General features: G+C 33.6%; 1 protein-coding gene across 1 annotated transcript; it reads left to right on the top strand.

Moving 5' to 3' along the window:
• The first annotated feature begins 5,089 nt into the window (after positions 1 to 5,089).
• On the top strand, positions 5,090 to 6,840 carry LOC113491789. The gene is made up of 3 exons (XM_026868953.1): positions 5,090 to 5,256; positions 5,527 to 5,652; positions 6,007 to 6,840. The coding sequence occupies exons 1-3, from the start codon at positions 5,155 to 5,157 to the stop codon at positions 6,097 to 6,099; spliced, it is 321 nt and encodes a 106-aa protein (XP_026724754.1). The 5' UTR covers positions 5,090 to 5,154; the 3' UTR covers positions 6,100 to 6,840.
• Positions 6,841 to 21,925: the final 15,085 nt, after the last annotated feature.

The raw sequence follows: 21,925 nt of genomic DNA, 5'->3' as shown, positions 1-21,925 counted from the left end.
TTATGGAACTTATGTTGTATGTATGTGTGAACGAGGGTATCGGCAGAGTCTAGAGCAGCATTGCATGGTGAAGAGAAACGCTGATAGTGTGTTTCCAATAGGCAAAGCTGGTATAAAATAGAAGATATTGTGAAAACGACAAGAACTAGTACAGCATTTTAGTCAAATTCGTCTGTTGGGCTTCGTTTTTTAGCAAAAAGTTTGCTCTAAATAAAACAAAGTTGTTCACTCGTGGGTGTGGACTCGGCAACCGTTCCCGATAGTTGTGATAGAGGATCTTGGTACACAGCTGTGTGAGAATTGATTAAAAAAGAAGTAGGTGCTACTTATGTAGGTGGCGATAAACCGTGAGGTAGTTATGGTTACTTCTGCCTGGCTCCAACTCGCCCCAGCGCTAGCTTGATTCCGTAATAAAGTCTCTAATCTTGTATGTTAAGATCAATACTATTTTTATTTAAATGATTTCATATGTACAATGCATAAAGTGAAAATAATTTAAATAAAGAAAGATAATGAACAGATACATATCGAGGAGATTAATTAAAATAAACTTTGTAAACTTCGATAAAAAGTACGGTATCTGAATAGTTACTCCGTATCGGGGTGTTCATAGTTGTGTATCGGGCACATGAACAGAATTAATTACGTGTGCTGCTCGACAAAATGGTTTAATTTCATCAGCCCTTTCACATTATTGCCGTTTCACTGGCGTGATATATAGCGAGCTAGGGTAACGGTGCCTTTCATGTACCTCTTTTAAGGAAAGGATTAAGATGAACTGAAGCGACAGAAATTAAGCAAAATATTTTTTTAATATAAAAAAAAGTGAGAATATATTAAATTCTCATATTTTTATAATAAGTAACCTGTTACCTACCTAAGAAAATAATGCGTTTTTTTAAATATGAATTGATCCTTTCGAGACTGATCATTTTTAAACGCTTAATATCACAATAAGCATTAAAATCACATGCCCTTTTTTTCTATACTAGCGTAACGCTAATTTGTAGGTGTAGGTTATTTTCACAAACCCTTTAAATAGTTAAAAAGTCTATGAAAAACGAACTATGCAACATTTGCTTTCGAAGAAAAAATGAGAACAGGAAAAACCGACACAATCTAACATTCACCAGATGTGAAAGCTTTTTACTGGATTGTTAATTAATATCGGATTCAAATTAAAACTCAGAGGCACTGTTGAAATTGATAGGGTATGTAAATCTTTGGTTTAGTAATTTCAACAATTAGTAATGTTTTAAAGACATTACTAGTGAAAGTTTGGGCTGTTGATATTCAGATTCTGTGCATGACCGACGCAGTAAATAGTTGGGAATTGCCCTGCCCGGGCACGGACCTTCCTAAACAACGTTCTTCTAGGGGTATTAAAGCCTTTGTAGTATGATAAGGAATAATATGTTCTATCAAATATATTTGCTTTCGCTCTACTGACAGTATATTAATGTCAGACTAAGTTGACGACTGACTTTCCTCCTCTCCTAATATTTTCGTGCCCGACTTGGTCCACAATTGCTACTTAGTTATATTTAAGACCTTTATACATTGTGGAGCGAAATAAAGTATTTGAGTATTGAGTAGTCTAACTAAAAGTAGCTTTGGAAATTATTGGTATAGGGAATATGATCTGATCAGAAATCATTTTTTAGTTAAAAAATGAACAACATTGCTTCCTTAATGGGTCCTCTGAACATCGTGTTCCAGATGACCCAAATACCTCAATGATCGTAGTAAAAGTAATTCAGGAATTCAGGAATGGTACGCCTACCTAGCAAATAACAAAGGATCTAAATTATAGCTCTGAAATATATCCGAGCGAACTTTTGTTTGAGTTTGTCCTTTTTATAAACCCTAATGTCTTTGTCTTATAATATGTACATATATCATTAAGATAATTATCATTTGATTTGAGTTATGACGATGTCAATATTTTAAACACTCAAAATTATAAAAAACGTATTTCGTTTTACATTATAAGCAACAATTTCTACATTTCTCTGTGAATTGAGCGTGAGTGCATGCCAGTTTATTGCACATATTGTAGGTACGTTGTTGTGATACATAAATTAAGTAAAAAGTGAGTCTTGTACATAGATTATACTTGGTAAAACCAACAATTTCGCCATTCTAATGAATTACCTCATATATCACTTTTGGTAGGGAAAAATGTCAATAACGATTGCGTTGTAACTCTGACTGGCATATTTTTAATTGTTATTCATCAGGTGTAAGATACTTTCTGGTCTGGTTCAGCAAATTTGGCACGCCCTTGCGGAAACAGTTCTTCGGTCATGGCACAAAGCCAATAGTTGTACTTTACAATAGCCCCTTTAAGTCTTGGCGCATTTTCGTAGTTCACTCTAAGTAGTTCTGTAAAATTATTCATTTTGTTAGTGTAGGTCTAAAGAAATTGGTATTTGGACAGACTTGTTAAACCTGTTTTATATTGTTAAGAACTGTATGGACATTAAATAAATTACTTTTGTTTCTAAGTTTTATTGGACGGAAATTTTGCTAATGGTTATCGACCCTCATGGAAAATAAGTAAAACTGTATTTTAATGAGATTCAATGGGCAACGGGACGTGATATGACAACCAGTTCGTTTAATCTTATGTCTTTGAAAAAAATGTAATCAGGGAAGACAGATAGTTTGACGCAAAAGCAAAGCGGTAAATACCAAAAAAAAACAATTATTTTCATAAAATAACTGCTATCGCTTTGCTTTTAAAGCGGAAAGGGATTTATTCCCCATAAAAAAGTAAAGAAGTATTTATTTAAAGCCGGATGTGTACGTTTATTAAAGCGTTTAATCGTCATCGTTAGTCTCTAATCACACCAGCTAGTTTCTAAGCAGACAACAACAGCGTAAAGACCAATAAGTAAAGAGACCATCAAGACTCAATACAAAAGGCGCCCTGATTTAAATTGTGAGATATTTAGTAAAGATTTAAACACAGCAAGTTTTGTTAAAACAGTTTTGACACATCATCGTTTAATTTAATACCATCAATCCAATCTCACGTTACCACCATCCACCATCGCATTACGATACTCATCATTCACTGCAAGTACGCTTAGCACAGGACTTTGATGAATATCGCTATTGGATAGACCAATTGTTGCCAATTTGTTAGTGGTCGGATCCATATTACATTGTTTACTGAATTAATAGTAGCAACAAAGCCTCTGTTAAACCTGTGCCTGACGGTGGAAATGATTTACTGATGGCGGCAAGCGGTGTTCGTGAGACGACAAATCATTTTAATAGTTTGCGCGTTGATGAATTTTTGAATGAACCATCGATCTTTCAGCTCATATGGCACATATGTAATGAATTTAAAATTTTATTAATGTTTTGTGAATATACTACATGGCATCGAGGAAGAGGTGGGAGGCATGATTGGTCGAATTCCTCCTTATTAACAGGCCTTTTCGGCACAAAAAATACTTTAATAGAATATTATTTAAAGTTATTGTTTCTTTTGTATTGTCTTGTAAAGATATTGATGATATGACTTTGAATCTAAAACATGTGCGTTTTACAATTTGAAGTGTGTTAATTTACTCTCTACTAGCCTTATGTAACAAATGTGTTCGATAAATTCATGCACAGGCGCAGAATAAAAGATTTTTCATAAATTAAATAATGTTTAAAGGAAAAATAAAAATAAAGACTTCAAGCAAAGTATTAAACAATTATTAAGAGATCTTCGTGAGAATTGAACGATGATAAACCCATGTCGAAGATTAACATCAAGTGGGTCATTAAATCTTACATGATATTTCTTACTCTATAAAAGAATATATTCGCAAAAAACTTAAGAATCTAGTAAACAATAACAAAAATACACTATAGAGACGGTTAAAAACGCACATTTGAAAAATTTAAATTCACAATTCAGCTTTCAACCCAAATGAACATCCCAACAAAATTTCCCTTCATCCGCAATACAATGAATTTTCATAAAATAACTGAAATAATTGCTGTCCACATAATGCTGGGTGCTCATTATGTGCAATTATGTACATATCATTATTGCGACCGCTGACAGCTAGCACGGCACAATGTACGCCGAATATTAACCGTCGTAATTATATAAGATAGGGCTAATTTATAGTTAGCCTGGTTGTCCCAAGTATTAAAGTTTTGCGGGACAATTGTAGTTGATATTCTAATCAAAAGTTTAATTAATACGAACATGATTATTTTATTACATTGATAGCATTTTATGTTTTAAATATTGCGGTACTGTTAGTGTTTCTTGTTTGATTAAATTTAATGTGCCATTTAGGTACTTACCTAAATACAATATTAAAAATACCTGAATAATAAAGCAGAAACATAGATACGTATTCCAAATCCGCTTATGACTTATCCAAATACAAAAAAAGCGACAGATAATATCGCAATCAACTTTTACATTGATTTGTTTAAATTGAAGGACCGGAAAGATTTTATCGGTATGGTTTCGGCCTTCAAAAGCCGTGAAATTATTTTCCCATTATTTTAAGGTTATTTTATTTATACTTGCCGTCCAAAATGATCGTGTTGAAGCAAATTTTACCATTTTACGTACTGTGTATTGTAAGTAGAACCGTTGGAGATCAAGAAAAAGGTAAGTTTTATCATGATAACACACCCTACATACAATTAAACTTTCCCAAAATATATTTTACCTCTTAAATAATATGGTGATGGCCATCACCGATCCTTTGATGGGTGATCATCTTTATCATAACGAGTTCATCAGTCCTTCGGAAGCCCCGTTAAATTGTGGGTCCCGGCTGTTATTTGATCCACCTTTGACAGTCGTTACGAGTAGTCAGAAACTAGAAAGTCTTGACAACCTGTCCAACTTGTTGCTCAAGTAACTGGTTTGACAAGATCAGGATAGGCAGTCGCTCCTTGTAAAACACTGGTACTTAGCTGAATCCGGTCACGCTGAAAGCCGACCCCCAACATAGTTTGGAAAAAGCTTGGATGACGTCAAAATAATATGGTGATGGCGTACCTATATTAAAACAAAATTACAATTACAAGGATGACGCCATAAAAATATAATTGACTACTTTGATTTTAGAAAGTCATTTAGGCGATGTGGTCAAAAGAACATTAATAGCCACTGCACATGTATGTATGGACCATATCAACGCTACGGTGGATGACTTGGAACATCTTCGAGAAGAACCGCCATACCCTGAGAAGTCAGCTTGCATTATCAAGTGCTTATTAGAAAAGGTAGGATATACTAAAACACTTATTAAAATTACAGTTTTGGTCGTGTTATGTCTCTACTTTGTTCAACTACGGATTTCATTTTATTATTTAATTGTCTTATCAATAACAAGTTGCTAACGACTCCAAAAAATCAAACAGTAATAAAAAAATCAAAAAGCAAACCATTCAAAATACAATAATTAAACACTTATGTTTATATTTTCCTCTATTGCAATGGCTTTGTTGACTATTACGTAATATTATTACGTTGTCAAAATCATTTCTCGACAGATTGGCGTAGTGAAGAGCAACAAATATTCCAAGACTGGTTTCATGGCCGCAGTGACGCCCCTAGTCTTCACAAACAAAAAGAAATTGGAACACATGAAAACAGTGTCGGAGAATTGCGACAGAGAGGTAAATATTTATGACGTAAATACATAAGTTTTGGTACACAACCAACAGACGTAATGAAAAATCGGGTCCAGCTTCCTACCAACATTTTATACCAACCTAATCATTTTGATTGGTAATATTGATAGTGATTTTTAGACAGCGACTACAGTGACTACCTCTTCAGATACTAGTAGAAAAATATGTTTTTCTTACATTTTAAGTTGTAGTTGCAGAAATCCAAAATTACAGTTTTTACGAACATTACCATATGTAACAACGACAAAACTAATACCGCCACACAACAAAGATCTCCCAAAGCGTTGCGGATAAGATTACAAAGTTCTATATTATATAAAGCTCATGTTATAATTGCAGGTAAATCACAAACACGAGACACCGTGCCAACTCGGGAACGAGGTCACAACATGCATCTTTAAATACGCTCCCGAGCTGCATTTCAAGTCTTAAGAATGTTAAGATTCGCAAGCTGACAGCACGTTAAGATGTAATGTGTTTAAAGTGCAGAGAGTTAAAGCAGACATCAACATTTTAATTTTAATCAAAGACCAGGGCAAATCTTAGTTTGTCTTTTGTTATTTCCTATGTCTGGAATTTATAAGACAGCAGATATATAATTTGTTTTCGTTTATTTGCGTACGAACCTCCTAGACTGGTACTAAGAAGTTTTTACTCCACTAGATGAATGCTTTGTTTGTTGAAACCATTTACCCAAATATTGTTTAAAAATAGATATGATTAAAATGATTACATTTTTGATAAACAAATTATGTTTCCCAGATTTACATATTGTCATTGTTTTCTGTATAACATTTGTTTTAATTATCTGTCTGAAATTTAGGAAAGCACATTGTAAGTAACTAATTGTTTTACTTAGTACCTAGATGTTAATAAAAGAAAATGAGAATTAAATATCGTTAATTGCTATTCGAATTCTTCCTTTATATTAACCAAACTGGATGGTTAGAGTCAAACGCTCACAATTTATCACAGCAAGGAGGCTATACGTCTTAGCTCGATAAGGCACTGAATAGATCACGGTAGCATCCGCTTTGATGATGAACGCACACACATAAGGAAATGTCAAAGGTCAATTACTCATGGCACAGTCACCTAGCTTCTGGGTGATTCTTCGGTTTTTCCGAAGAATCACCCTAGTCATACACTAGTTAAGGTCATATCATTATCCTCACCAACTGGTTCACTTCACTGTGATGCTTAAAATGTTTTGATTCTTACTTCATCTAATAATAGCCGTAGTACTTTCCAAGCTTAGGTAAAAATAATATTAAATCTAGCAATCTGCAGTATGAAAAGTGTGGTGATAATGATATTCTTAATTTATGTTACTTTTTTCCGGAGAATCACCCTTCTACCTTGGATGAAGAAATTTGGTTGATGTGAAAATAAAAACAGCATAAGATATGTGCCTAATATATGTACATCGCCATGGATACCAACAACAGTAGGTATGCTTTTTAAACCGAATTACAGTTTTAATATTTTTCTATCCTTAGTGAACGATAAGACTTGCTTATTATGTAAAAAAATAAACCTAATTATTATATAACACCCAAGTAAATATAAAACTTATAAAAGAATGTTGAAAACGATAGAGAGGTCTGGAAAAAAGGGAGAGGCTTTTGCCCAGCAGTGGGATCTGAAACAGGCTATATAGAGGTATATAAAAAAACAAATACCTCATAACATTTTTAGAAATAACACTTAACTACCGAACTGAATGAGGTAACCAGATGACACCAATTCCCGTAAAAAAATATAAATAAGACGTCATACAAACAGATTTCGGAGATGCCTCGCGTCAGGACGTGACAGAACAAGCGTGAAGCATGACACGTCGTCTGGCGTGACATAGTATTTCACGTATAAGTAGCTACTTTCATGAAGATGATTGGCAGAAATGAAATATAAATTGGTTTTTTGACTTCAGTATTATGTAAGCAAACTTTTTAATTACAATTACCGATGTGGCTCAAGGACCTGGGTGCTTGTTTACGTGATATAAAAAACTTTTTGTGTCACGTGATATTTAAACTCTGTAAACAAATCAAATAACTTCTGTGCTTCTGACATTAACGGTGTTTCGTCCTCATATTTGAATAAGAAACATTCATGTTTTCATGAGCGTTTTATAGTACGCAGGTACCTTAGAATTGGAAGAAAGCAACAACATACCTAGAAAAAAGCTGAGACCAACTAGTTTTTTTTATGGTAAACCAGAGCAACTACCAAACTTCCCACAAATCTCAACAAAGGTACGATTTTATTTAATCCATCGGAAACTATCCATAAATAGTGAAATACAAAAAAAAGATTGTAAAAATTGGTTCTTCACAACAATAGTTATAGCGCCAATTTTTTATTACCAGATTCTAAGAATTTTATATTCACTTTACTCACAGACGAAAACGACAACCAGAACCAATTAGCAGAATACATTTATAACCTTCACGAAGCTTCCACAATTAATGTTAACTAATTTATACCTACGACGCCATTTTGTATGTAGAAGTAATAAACAGCACTAATGACGATATCGAAAACAAATATTTATTATACCTGCTATCACCACAAATTCCAAGCCTTATATGAAAAACGGGCGAATATTTAATAATAATTTACTGTTTCTTACACAAAACTTCAATTTATAACCAACAAAATAAAATTCTTGTCAATAATAGCACAAACGACAGCAAATATCAGTCAAGCGTCTCCATTGAATGGCAGTTTAAAATTCGAATGTCGTATTCGACGATAAAGGAGTACGAAAAAGAAAAAATAAAATTGTTGATCTAATAAAATACTCCTTGCGCAATTTTAATTTTAGTTTTAAATAATTCAAATTGTTATTTTTATAGTTAAATTAGTAAAAATAAGACTGCATGGATTATTTTTTATGGATTCAAAAAATAGGATAGTATTAAAAATGGACTATCAAAAATTACTTTATATATTGTTTTTTTTTAATTTCACGATTTTCTTCTTTTATTAGCCTTCCACTAAAGGCATAACAATGCAATAAATATTGGCGAAAGTTTTTAAATGTAACGTTTAGACAAAAAGATAATTTTATCCGTGTGCAACACTGAATATTAAATACTATATAGTACCTAAACCTTTCCTTTTCCTTTAATGTCGGGTTTCAGATTATTCTGGCTCTGACATTTACAACTTTATTTATCTCGGCATAAAAATAGTTTGGCCGACCCTTGAACTAACACGATATTTTTATGGCTAATATTTTTCAGATTTAAGGAATTCTATAAAATGTCAGAGGGTAAAATGTGCTATCGAATCGTTTGACAGAGCAATGATACAAAAACAATGTCGCAAACTTGTTAATGTCACAATCTAAAGTAGGTACCGACAGAAAAATATGCGTCTTGTCGAATGTGCGTAGTGAATAATTGTTGTTCTTTAGATATTTTAGAAGAGTAGACAATAACATATAATAATTCTCACCTATAAATGACCCAATGCTGAAGATAAGAGTCTCGGGTCTCCTCATATAGGGAAGGCCTGAGCATCGGTCATCTGGTTATCAGTGTCACATAGCCTCCACTTCTTAGCACCAATCTTAAATCATGTCACCGACTAATCCCGTACCTATTACACCACAATGGCATAAACCCATAAAGATGTTTTCCCACTTTCATGTCTCCTTAATCCACATGTCGACCTCGACCTTCCGACTCAAGATGTAACAAATTGAATTTCCTGCCTCATATATTTTAGTACGTGGTACATGGCGTCTATTTCTGCTGCCAAGTAAACAGATGTATAAAAGTAGCGAAAGACAAGGGTTAAGTCGGTCTAATCTGTTAGTAATTAAGGTTTTTGATGGTAAAATAAACCTACGAGTAATAAATTTTGGCACGTTTCTGTCTCATTGTATCTGTTACGTATAGAGAGCAAAGAAAATGATTTTACAATTATAAACTCCAACATTTATTATGGCTGTTATTCATACATTTTGACAGTCGTTACAGGTAGTCAGAAGCTAGAAAGTCCAACGACCAGTCCTACTAAGGGGTATCGTGTTGCCCAGGTAATTGGGTTAAGGAGGTCAGATAAGCAGTCCCTGATTATAAAACAGTGGTATTCAGCTTCATCTGATTATTATCGCATTTATACATTGATGCTTTGCCATAACTTAAAAGGCCTTTTGTACTTTCATGAGGCAACATAAAATTTGAAAATCGACGAATACTTTTGTTCCAAATAACTTGTTTTTAGTTACGAAAATCTTTAAATAAAATAAATGACGAGTCACTTGGAGACGGAAAAATCGGAAATATAAAGAGCCTTAGCATTAAAATAGACGATTGTTGTTCCATGATGGACTACTAAACCGATTTAAATCACAATTTACAAGTGTTATGTAGATTTATCCAACTTGGTCAACTAGGAGCATCATATACTTAATTTCTGTATTTTTTTCTTCTTCTGTTAGGCGGTGCGAAGTTCGCCGAATCAGCTAATGATATTACATTTTATCCCAAAAACTGGTTTGAACCAGATGTTTTGAGCTAACGATACCGATCATTACCAGTAGGCCGCGACATATTACTGCAATGCGCGTTTGTAGGTAATAATGAATGAATAATGGCATTATAAAATACATCTTTATTGTTCTGTTATATGTTTTTATTACTTTCAACTGCTGCTTTATGTCTGCGGTGTACGTTTTACTTCGTATATAAATTGAATTTACTCACATTTCCCGTATCTGTCGGGGAAAAAAACAATAAAATCGTTTTATCGAGTTGCTATGGTACGGAACGAAATACACTCGAACTGTACGGTTAGATATGAAATAAGGCTGTCGATATGAAAATGTAACTGTAAGAAAATATTATTTTTAGCGAAATTTTGTTTCTTATGCTTTTATGTATAAACTAGCTGTTGCCCGCGACTTTGTCCTCGTGGTTAGAAGATATAAGTTATAATTTATACCTGCCTTCTATCTATCTATCTGCCTTCTATCTATCTATCTGCCTTCTATCTATCTTATAGGATTCAGTCAGCGTTTGCAATATAAGCGCAAAAAATGTGTTTTTTTACGACCTCACATTAGAAACCTCAAAAATTGTAGCCTATGTGTTATTCTGGTGTATAAGCTATATTGTGGTAAAGTTTCATTCAAATCCATTCAGTAGTTTTTACGTGAAAGAGTAACAAACATCCATACATCCATACTTAAAAACTTTCGCCTTTATAATAGTAGTAGGATCAAAAACCCTACAAAAGAACAATCACAAATAATCATACATATGTGAAGAAACTTGATTTTTAAAGTTTTTTTTTGCTGCGCTTTATTTTTCCTCACGTCCATACTTAGAGTATTATCTGACAAAAACACGTAAATTCCTGGTTCACGTTCATTGAATTTTCAACCTTAATCTTCATATTACAAGATTTTGATTCCATTAATCAAGATTAAATAAATAATGATGATATATCCAACTGTGCCATTTCGTTCCTTTTCAACAAGAGTGCAATTACCCAAAAGATTGCATAGTACATCATGCCAGTACTACGGGGAGGTGCCCGACATATCGCACGTGTCAGTTTTCCACTTTAAGGTGTTTCGGGATCACTCCAGGGGAAAGAAAAGGTTACATTTTTAACAAATTTATCTTACACCTAAATTGTTCTTTGGTTATGCGATTTTGAACCGTATATCTTAGCTTGTAAGAAAGTGGATAATTTTTTGCGAGATAAATCGTGTACGTTGTATTTTTTTGGTCTGCAGGACTCATTTTGAAATTAAAATCATGGTTCTACATGTGTAACTGTATAAGTACTCACTTATATTAAAGTACGTGAATATTAGCGGCGCTTTGTAAATAATAAAAAATGTCTTCAGACTATCCTACTACTATTATAAAGGCGAAAGTTTGTAAGTATGGATGTATGGATGTTTGTTACTCTTTCAATTAAAAACTACTGAATGGATTTGAATGAAACTTTACCACAATATAGGTTATACATGAGAATAACACATAGGCTACAATTTTTGAGGTTTCTAATGTGAGGTCGTAAAAAAACACATTTTTTGCGCTTACATTGCAAACGCTGTATCCTACAAGATAGATAGAAGGCAGATAGATAGATAGAAGGCAGGTATAAATTAAAACTTATATCTTCTAACCACGCGGACGAAGTCGCGGGCAATAGCTAGTTGTAGAATATTAGTTTAGTTTAATTCTACTAAAATTATAAACGCGAAAGTTTGAATGTATAGATGTTTGTTCCTATTTCACTCAAAAAATAAAAACCACTGAGCAGGTTTAGACGAAACGCCGGCAACATACTAGTATAGGAAATAGGATTATATAGTGGTTTCTTAGGTTTACGCGAATGTTAGACATTGAAATGAAACTACTTTTACGGATTTTATCGCGGTTTAATTTTAGATTTTAGTTCGCGACGTTTCGAAACTTTTGCAGGTACCATGGTCACGGGCAGACTACCGTAACCGTAAAGTAGTTTCATTTCAAATAGGATTATAGAAAAAAGTTACTTTCCAAAAAAGTATTTTTAGGCAGACTGCAATATATTAATTTACGGACCATGACGGGCCTAAACAACCTTCAAACGTCAGCTCATATATATTTGCATAAGGCTGTCTAACTTGAAGCAAATGTTTGACTTCTGTAAGAGATTCCATTAAGTCAATTTAGCGGTTTTACAAACTTCTATGTAACTAGTTAAGTTTACTTAAGGCTAATTCAATTACCGTTAAGTAAATTCTTGAGAGATTATGTAAGTTTATTCACAACATGTGGAACTAAACTTGTGATTGTTTGTAGACAGCGAACGCAAATCAGACCTCACTTTATGAGTTTATTGTCTTGAGGTTATTACACTGTTAACTTATCAATCAATATTAATGGATATTTGTTTTGTGAAGATGGCAATTTATAAATTAATAAATTAAAAACGAAAATAAATTTATTAATATTGATTGAAATCCACAATGAAGCCCTAGATATGTTGTTACAGAGGCAACAGAAAGACATCATTTATGTTGGGGTCCAGTTCCAGTCTAACCGGATTCAGGTAAGTACCAGTCTTTTACAAGGAGCGACTGTCTATCTAACCTCCACAACTCAGTTACCTGGGCAACACGATACCTCTTGGTTAGACTGGTTGTCAGACTTTCTAGCTTCTGACTACCTGTAACGACTGTCGAAGACGTATGATAGTGCACCACCTACCTCTGTACATACTGATATTTTTCCTGTCCATCCAAAGGTTGTCTGGAAGATATCGCTTTTAGCGATAAGACCGCCATTGTACCCTAACATTGTATGTATTAAGAATCACTGCTGTAATTCCATGGTGTACAATAAAGAATATTCTAATCTAATCTATGATTATCAGCGGGGCCCACAATTTAAAGTGCTTTCTGAAATTAATTAAGGTAAACATTATTTTTGTTATTTGAAGACAATACTCCTTAAGGGTCTCCTTAAGCTGTTACTATTCACAATTTACACGACTTTGGAAGTAATTGCATCAAGCCCTACTTTTAACAATTTGTCAGCACAAAAGCAAACTGGGTTTTCTTTATGATATTGTATCCCAAGTTTGCATAATTCAAAGTGCACACTGTCTCTAGAATTTCCAGTGTGTTACAGTTTAGTTGAAAATGTGAAACTTGTTAGTGTACATTTTGTTTAGATTGTGGTTTACATTGAACACAATCTTATCAGTTTTCATCTATTTAATAATAATGCACAATCAATGGACTGAAACTAGATAGATGACTTCATTTTGCCTAGTGTTTAGCGCTTTAGAAAAAAAGGTACTTTGTTACAAAAAAATCCTTTTTTAGCAACTTGTCCTTCAGAATTTGATTGTAGCCTTTTAGTAACTCACAATTTTAGGCACTTTTTCCTGTAAGATTTGTTTTGAATAAACTTCAAGTAAGTTTATCGCCAATAGGATACGTTTAAGTCTACCTTCTTCAACGATAAAACTAAGGTAAACTTCTATAAGTTAGAAGTTAAAAAAAAATAACCTTTCCACGCAGCAATGGCAGCCAAATGCTGAATGATTAATGAATATGGAAAAAATAACAAAATATCAACCCAACAAAAAACTGATATTAAAGTAAAACTCAAAATACGCCTAATTGTTATAACTCTAATAACAAAAATTACATCATCTTACCAAAAACAGCCAAAAACAAAACACACCAATAGGCACTTCTAACAGATATATAAAACGTAACGCATACATATGTAAAACAGTACATATCTTTCTGTATAACGATAATAAAAGTAATTTAAAGTTACGATGGCAGCATGCGACGATTTCCGTGGAATGCATTACAAATACAAATGGTAGCAAACAGCGTAACGCCGGGTTACGCAATGCAGCGACATATGGTGAGAGAGTATTTAAGCTTTTCTTTGTATTTTTAGTTGTCTTTGAGTGTTCAATACAAAGCCTTGGGTCTGAAGGGAATCTTTCCTTACTAGACGTCCTGTATAATACGCACGTTGCGTTTATAGGGTTAGTTCGCAAAGGGGAATACAGAACCCTATTATTGAGGCACCGCTGTCTGTTCGACAGTCTGTCTGTCCGTCTGACACTAGGCTTCATCTCAAGCCTGTGATAGATCTACAGTTTCAATTATCACAAATAACGAATACTATTTTATTACCTACTTCAAAAAAAACTCTGCTTCTGTTTACAGAACCAGTGTTTCTTTTGAAGTAGGTTAATTTAAAGTAAGAAAGTATGGTTTTATAAATAAATACTTTATGTTTAAGTTCTACATAGTATGTAATCAGACGGCGAATCATCTTACAACACATCCTCTTAAATCTACAGCAAAACAAAAAATGTTTACGATATCGTTTAAGCTCACTGTATTACAAAGTATTTCATAAAATTATATGTCTAGCCCAAAAAATAATCCCAGACTAAATTATAATACGGCCTTAGGACAAGGGTTGTGTTAGGCCTGAATACTAATTTTGTTGGCTGAGCAAAATGTCGCATGGATGTCAACCAATGTCTGAATACGTTTTCTATCTTTACAAATAACTTTTAGACGTCCTTTCGTTATTTTGTCATCACAGTAACAAAATCATACCTACATATAAGTTTTTTTGTTTTATAAAACCCTCTTGTGCATTATTGGACGGCGTAAGTTTAGGTATTAAATTGAAACGTACCTACTAGAAATATTCAAACTTCACAACAAGCGTTTAAGGATAAACAGCAAGCTATCTCAATTAGATATTCTATGAAAGTTCTTCTATATTTAGATGTCGCTGTAAACTACAATGTAGTGCCATGTTTGTCTACGCGAACAAAGTTTTAATCTAGATTCCTCTGAAATAACTCTAGAAATGAAAACATCGGCAACAAACAGAAAACTTATGTTTTACTCCGTGTTTGGCAGATTGAGGTGTTTTTTAGGGTTCCGCACACAAAACGTAGTAACGGAATCCTTCTATTGAGGGTTTTTTGTCTGTACGTCTGTCCACCACCAGGCTGTATCTCATGACCTGTCTAGCTTGTACTAGACAGTTCAAATTTTCACAGATGATGCTTTCTGTTGGCACTTTAACAAGAAATAAAAAGATAAAGATCGAGAGTTTTTTCTAAGTGAAATAAGATGCTTCAAAATAGTTTTTATCAGTAACTCGTTTAGCACTTTGTTCTTCTCATAACAATTAATATTATTACGTGCCTTTAAAAATGTTTGGAAATGTCTAAGAGAAATAAACATTCGTAATTGATTTTTATTAAGACAATTCCCTAAAAATACTTAAACCTTTATTCTATCCCATTTGACTTATTCCGTGTCTCAATTTTAGCTGCACGACTACTGACACAGTTTTCAATTTACTTACAAAATACCTAACTGTTTTAAACAAACAAAAACTGAACCCGGATGTAATAAAAAGTTTTAATTATTATAACCTTTAAACTTCTCATTATAAATGTCTCCCTTTCTCATTCGAGAGTTTCATCCAACTAAGTTCCAACAAATTTAATTGAGTTTCTAGTGGACAGTGACAATTTAATTGCGGAACCATTATTATCAAACCGGGGATAATGTCAACAGAGCCTTTCGCGTTAAACTGGACTGCTAGACGGGGCATCTCAACTTCCTGACATTGTAATTAACTTATGGCAAAATAATCATACTTAGATTGTGTGTAAACAGATCATCACATTTTTTTTACATCATTGAATATCGTTCGAGTGCGCTATACGGCACTGAGGGTTACATAAAAAAGGTTGAAGAAAAAAAATAGTTAGATAAAAAATAAAATTGTCACCTATCCAATTTACAAATACACGTTGCTTATCTTCATTCTTACGAATACATCATTTGTGAAAATATTTCCGTCTTCAACTGCGTAGATACCGCAGTCTCGTAGAATTATGATGGACTTATGGACTGACAACGGTGACTCATTAGTAGGGATCTGTTTTTAGTCTTTGGTTGCAATAAAAAGTGAGGATCAAAACTGGAAAACCATTTCATAAATAAGTATTTCTTATTGGTGAAAAGAAATAATTCAATTTACAATTGAATTATATAAACCGAGTACATATTGACAGGATTCAAAGGTTTTTTGCCCTAATGTAGGATCATGAAAATAATTACCTACCAACAGCCTTCATCTAAAACTTTTAAAGCGAAGCCTGAAATAAGTCATAAATTACACCTCGATCTGAAGAAAATCCTTTCAAAGTAAGTAAATGCAATTTGTTTTCCATCATTAAGAGCTAAGCATTCAAAGCACAGCCTTTACTCAGCACGAATTCACCAACGAAATTATTTAGGTCTACTTTTTTTCAATTTGCTTAATGAATAGCAAGTAACTAAAAGTTCTGAATAAAATACGAAGGCTAAAGAATTTAACGAATTTATCTTGCTTAATTATTATATGTAATTATAATATATTATATGGCATTAGGCAAATGTATCTTAGGTTATACGAATGTTAGACTGCAACCCAAATTTTGTTTTTTAGGCAACTTAGCCGCACTAATTTTAATCCTGGTGACGGGGGTTCGACAAACATTCAAGTCACATGCACAAGACTGAAAGACCTAGAACTGCCTTAAAATGTTCATATAAAAATAACTAGCTGTTGCCCGAGACTTCGTCTGCGTGGTTAGAAGATATAAGTTATGACTTTTTCTTCGCTCCTATTGGTCGCAGCGTGATGATATATAGCCTAAAACCTCCCACGATTAATGGTATATTCAACACAAAAATATTTTTTCAATTTGAACCAGTAGTTTCTGAGATTAGCGCGTTCAAACAAACAATCAAACAAACAATTAGTATATACATAGTATATACATAGTAATTAGTATATATATAGTACAATTAGTATATAGATGCCAACGATATCTTCGCTACGTTTCATCGATTTTTAATTTCTCGCGCGGAGATTTTCATATTACGATAACTCATTACCTATTAACATTTTTGGCGTAGTGTAAAAGGCAATTTTGTTCTATATTACATGCATAATATATCTAACTTATTTATTTGGATAAGGATTAATACTGTATTGTTAAAAAGAGGTTCGTAAGTAACCAATAATTTTACTGTATTAAGAAAACACATAAAAATGGTTATTGTGGGTTATCCTTGGAAGATAGACATATACCACCGCAGACTTTTTTGTAGATCTATTAAAGAGGTACAAACTCGCCATACATTGTTTTGTTGTAACTCAAAAGGTTTTGGCAGCGTTCTCGATGAAAGCTCTCGAATGGCTTAATTTTTTCCGACATGTTTAACTAATATCGTTGTAATATTGTCAGTTTACACAAAACCTAAACTTATTATACACTAAAACCTTCCTCAAGAATTGCTCTATCTATCGTTGAAAACCGCATAAAAATCCGTTCAGTACTTTTCTAGTTTATCGCGAACAGACAGACAGACAGACAGACAGACAGACGCGGCGGGGGACTTTGTTTTATAATATGTAAGGAGGATAAGTTCAAACATGGAGTATAAAACTTTCGGAATCACTTCAGCTATCGACCTAGCTGTCTATATCTATCTTAAAATCAGAAACCAAATCTGAAATAAGAGAAAAATAAGGATAAATTTCCCAATTTTTAAAGAAATGAAAATTATCCTCTTTTTTCAAAATAAGGTTTGTATTCTCACGTAGCTTTTGTTTTTCACCATAAATTGCCTTTTACCGGGTAGCTCATGGGTCATAGAACAGGAACTGGTGCTCTGTTACATTAACCACATCTGACTGCACTTTTATTCCCCAGCATAGATTTTTATTCGCTTTTTGTACGTGTCTTTTTTGGTCCCCTTTGCACTCTAAAAATATTTCTTTTTGGTTGCATGTTAACTACAAACATTACACAGCACGAAAACTGCCAAAAGTTGTGACTAAAACCAACCTATCTATCCATTGTACCTACAGAAAGACAATGCAATCTAAATTCTATCCCTATGAAACTAAATGATCCCAAAACTGGCCCTGAACTAGTTAAAAGTTTTAACTCACGACAAACTAACTGTAAAACAGAAGTAGGCGTACATTACTATCTTGATCCAATTTTAGGTGCAAACTTTAGTCCTATCTTGAATCTAGATTTAGATTTAAACCGACTTAAAAACAGATTCTAAACTTAAATCCAAGCTGTGATCCAGATTTAAGGCTTTGAGTGAAAATAGGATATTCAATCCGACAAATCGCGGAGATTGTTACAAAAGGCTAATGCTTTAAATTACTAACAGTTTTAAAGTCTTGAGGTTTCCCTCGCGGTTTTCCCGCATCTATATCACTATTCCATCAAACCGATTTTTGAATTGAGGACAAACAATCAAGCAAACAATTTATTTAAAGTGTCTTATATTTTATCTTTTCATAGATATCGAACAGTTTAAAACATACTACCCAAATGGGACAAAAGAAATCTCCATCTAGTTATTGACCAATATAAAAGCTCCATTTGAGTACACAACAGCAAAACGGAGCGGGTCTACCATCATAAATCCGCCCATTTAGAGGAATCAACGGCCACTTTTCGGTAATGATTTCAATTATATAGGAACTTTCGGCTTACGATCTCATTTTGAACGGGAATGAGATAATTTTTCTACAACCGGTAATGACAGTGAACGGCCCGGGTATTCCGGGTAAGACTTTGAATGTGACTTCGAAAACGGCGGTGATTTCAGAGGCTTAAATAGCGATTGCAGGAATCAAACCCCCGTTTGGAAGAAGGGACGAAAACATAAACAAGATCTGAATACGATTTGAACTGGTCGCGTTTGGCCGAGATATTAAAACGTATTTAGTATTGTACCCGAATTCAGATTTATCTTGGAATAATAAAACGCTTATTAAGAACGTATTATTAAATGGTATGACTTTATTTTGGTACATCTCTAGTGCTAGACTAAACTCGTTGTATTAAATACGTATCTGTCACATAGATGAACACCTTGAACTTAAGAGTTGAGCTTCAGAGGTAGAGCAAGATTTCACTTGAAACTACATAAAAAACGTTATAGGATTGATAACACTCCTGAACAAGAAAAAACCAAATCGTCAACTGAATCATTTCACATTTATTTTACTTGAGAAACACCGTGAATACTTAAAATATGGCTGAAGATAAAAAATACTCGGAATCTTCCGTTTCCGTCACCAGGTGCCTCGAAAATGAACTTTTATTTTATCCTAAGATAAGCAAAGCGCCAAATATAATTTATTACCCAAATTGATTGCTCTGAATTGAAAATAGGTCAAACAGATAATACAGAAAACGAATTGTTTTGGCGTTTACACCAAGTAATGAATGTTTGTTTAGTAAACGAACGATTAAGCAATTTACGAATTGGCCAAAAGTGCTTTGTTGATATATTTGTTTCGTTTTGTTTATGTTATTGAGCAATCAATTGATTTTTCTGGTTTCATTTAAACAGCATAATTGCCCGGCTGAAAATAATAACCCTTGAAAATAACATGAATCATCCAGATGGCTTTCAGTTAGCAAAATGAAAGAGAGAAAAAAAGTAGCTACTTATGCAATGTAAGTAAGGAGCAATTGGCAATTTGGAATGAAATGGGTCATTCATCACACAGTTGTTAAGTTTTTTAAATAAATGTTCCTTCTTGAATGGTCGCTGTACTTTACTTACTGTTTTATCATAAATTCATGTATTCTAATAGGCTCCGTCTATAATAAAGGGAAAAATCTCAGGAAAAAATCCAACAAAACAAAAAACCAAGTGTTAATCTCATTGTGATACTTACGCGTAACTTTCCCCATTCTCGTAAATATAACGCTTAATCAGAACCCGTTACCCATATCATGAGCTGAAAATGTTATAGATACTTACACCGATTCCACCGAAGATGCAATCTTTCCAGCTAATACCGGTACCGACGTCCCCGCTATGAAAAACAAATACAAAATGCCATTTGCCATATATTATTTTTATAACAACATTTCTTACGACCTTGAGTTTCGTACGCCTAACATTTGGTCCCCAAGGGAATGTTGGGAGCATTCCTTGGCTTAATATCGCGCTCCATGGATTTCTGCGGCCCTAGTACCTTCATATCACGTCGGTATGTCATGTCATATTCAAAGGTGTCTTTGACCGGTGTGATGTTTGGTATCTTGCTCAGCTGTGTTTGTTGTCTGTTACTAGGATTGTTGGTGTTTGGTTGCCTTATCTATCTATACTAGTAAAATTAAATCTGTACTTTTAACAATTTAAAAAATGTTTATATGTGCGTTTGTTCGCGATGAACTCAACAACGACTTATCCGATTTATTTTCGTTCGTTCAATGAGATGTATCCACATAGAGAATTTCTTGAAAAGATATACTTACCAGTGATTTCGTTCGCGTATTAGTAGTGTTTTGGATACATAATTGGTTAAAAATCTACGTGATTTTCTATATTGGATACTCAGTTTAATTTAACTTTTTGTCTGACTGGCATAAAAAAACACTTAGAAAATATTAAGTAAAACTTGTCCTAACACATCAGAAAACTTACTGCTATGCATTGCGTAAAAACGCACACATACAAACAGGCGAAAAGTTAAAAATATTACTTTTAGGCTTCGGTATCTTTTGAAGACTAAGCGCGTGCTACTATTTCTAGAAAGGAAAAATTCTTTACAAAAAAGGACATTTCAATTTCCCTACGATTTAATTTTATATGGCGTAAACAATAAATAACTTCCATTCCTGTGTATATTGCTGTAGTGTATGCCTCGTAGGTAAAACCCCTAACTTGCTTATTACGTGTTCTGCAAACAGTTGTACTATGTGGCCACCAGGGGTGTCATTACACTGCACTAGCGTTCCCTTGATTAGAAGTTATGTCGTTTAGCACATTCAGCTACTACAGGTACGAGAGTAACGATTTCAACACCTGTATACCTAATGATCATACGTACAAGTGTCACTAAACAAGTAAATGAACATTTACATTGTTTATGAACTCTTTGTAAAAATAAACATAAAGATTTTGTATAAAATTTTTGTAAAACTAACACTGAATACGTTCGGAAAATATGGTACGATAACATCATAATACATTCTATTAGGCCAACTTATTTATATTAAAGTTATACTATCCTCACAAAAAATTTTTTTTCCATAGCTCAAAATATTATGCGTTCATATCGTACAAGGCACTTGAAAAGAGAAAAAATATTTTAGACGGGAAAAGTTTCAAGACTGCTGCTGTGCTGCATAATCTATTCCATTCAATATCAAAATACTGTAACAACAAATGCAAATATATTTACCTCTTGGGGTTCGAACCCAAAGTAAGACGTTCACCGCGAGTACCACCTGTCAACCCTTACTCCATACAACAGAGGCATTAACTGTAAACAAACTATCACTATCCTGCCTACCCCTTAGGCTAAAGTGCTGAACACATTATAAGTACCAGGGGAGCATGAATCATAGAGCTATGTAATAGAGCTCGCATATTACGCTAATTAGAATTAACCCACTCTTTACGTAGCCGAGTTTCATGACTCAACTATGCACCTAACATTACGCAACTTGTTCTGAACTTATATTAATGTGGGGCTAAATAAACTTAGGTTTAAATTTAATTACTTACCAAGCTTGGATACTTTGAGGTTTATGCTCAGCCGTTTAAACTGTTTAACTCTTATCCAATCGATGAAGTTTAAATACACATTATGATGAGAATTTTGTGACGTTAGCTCGAGCGATGGATTTTAACAGC

Source organism: Trichoplusia ni, chromosome 3, assembly GCF_003590095.1.
Source record: "Trichoplusia ni isolate ovarian cell line Hi5 chromosome 3, tn1, whole genome shotgun sequence".
NCBI classification, from domain to species: domain Eukaryota; kingdom Metazoa; phylum Arthropoda; class Insecta; order Lepidoptera; family Noctuidae; genus Trichoplusia; species Trichoplusia ni.
Note: the sequence above shows the minus strand (reverse complement) of the source record. Positions and strands in the feature narration are given on the sequence as shown.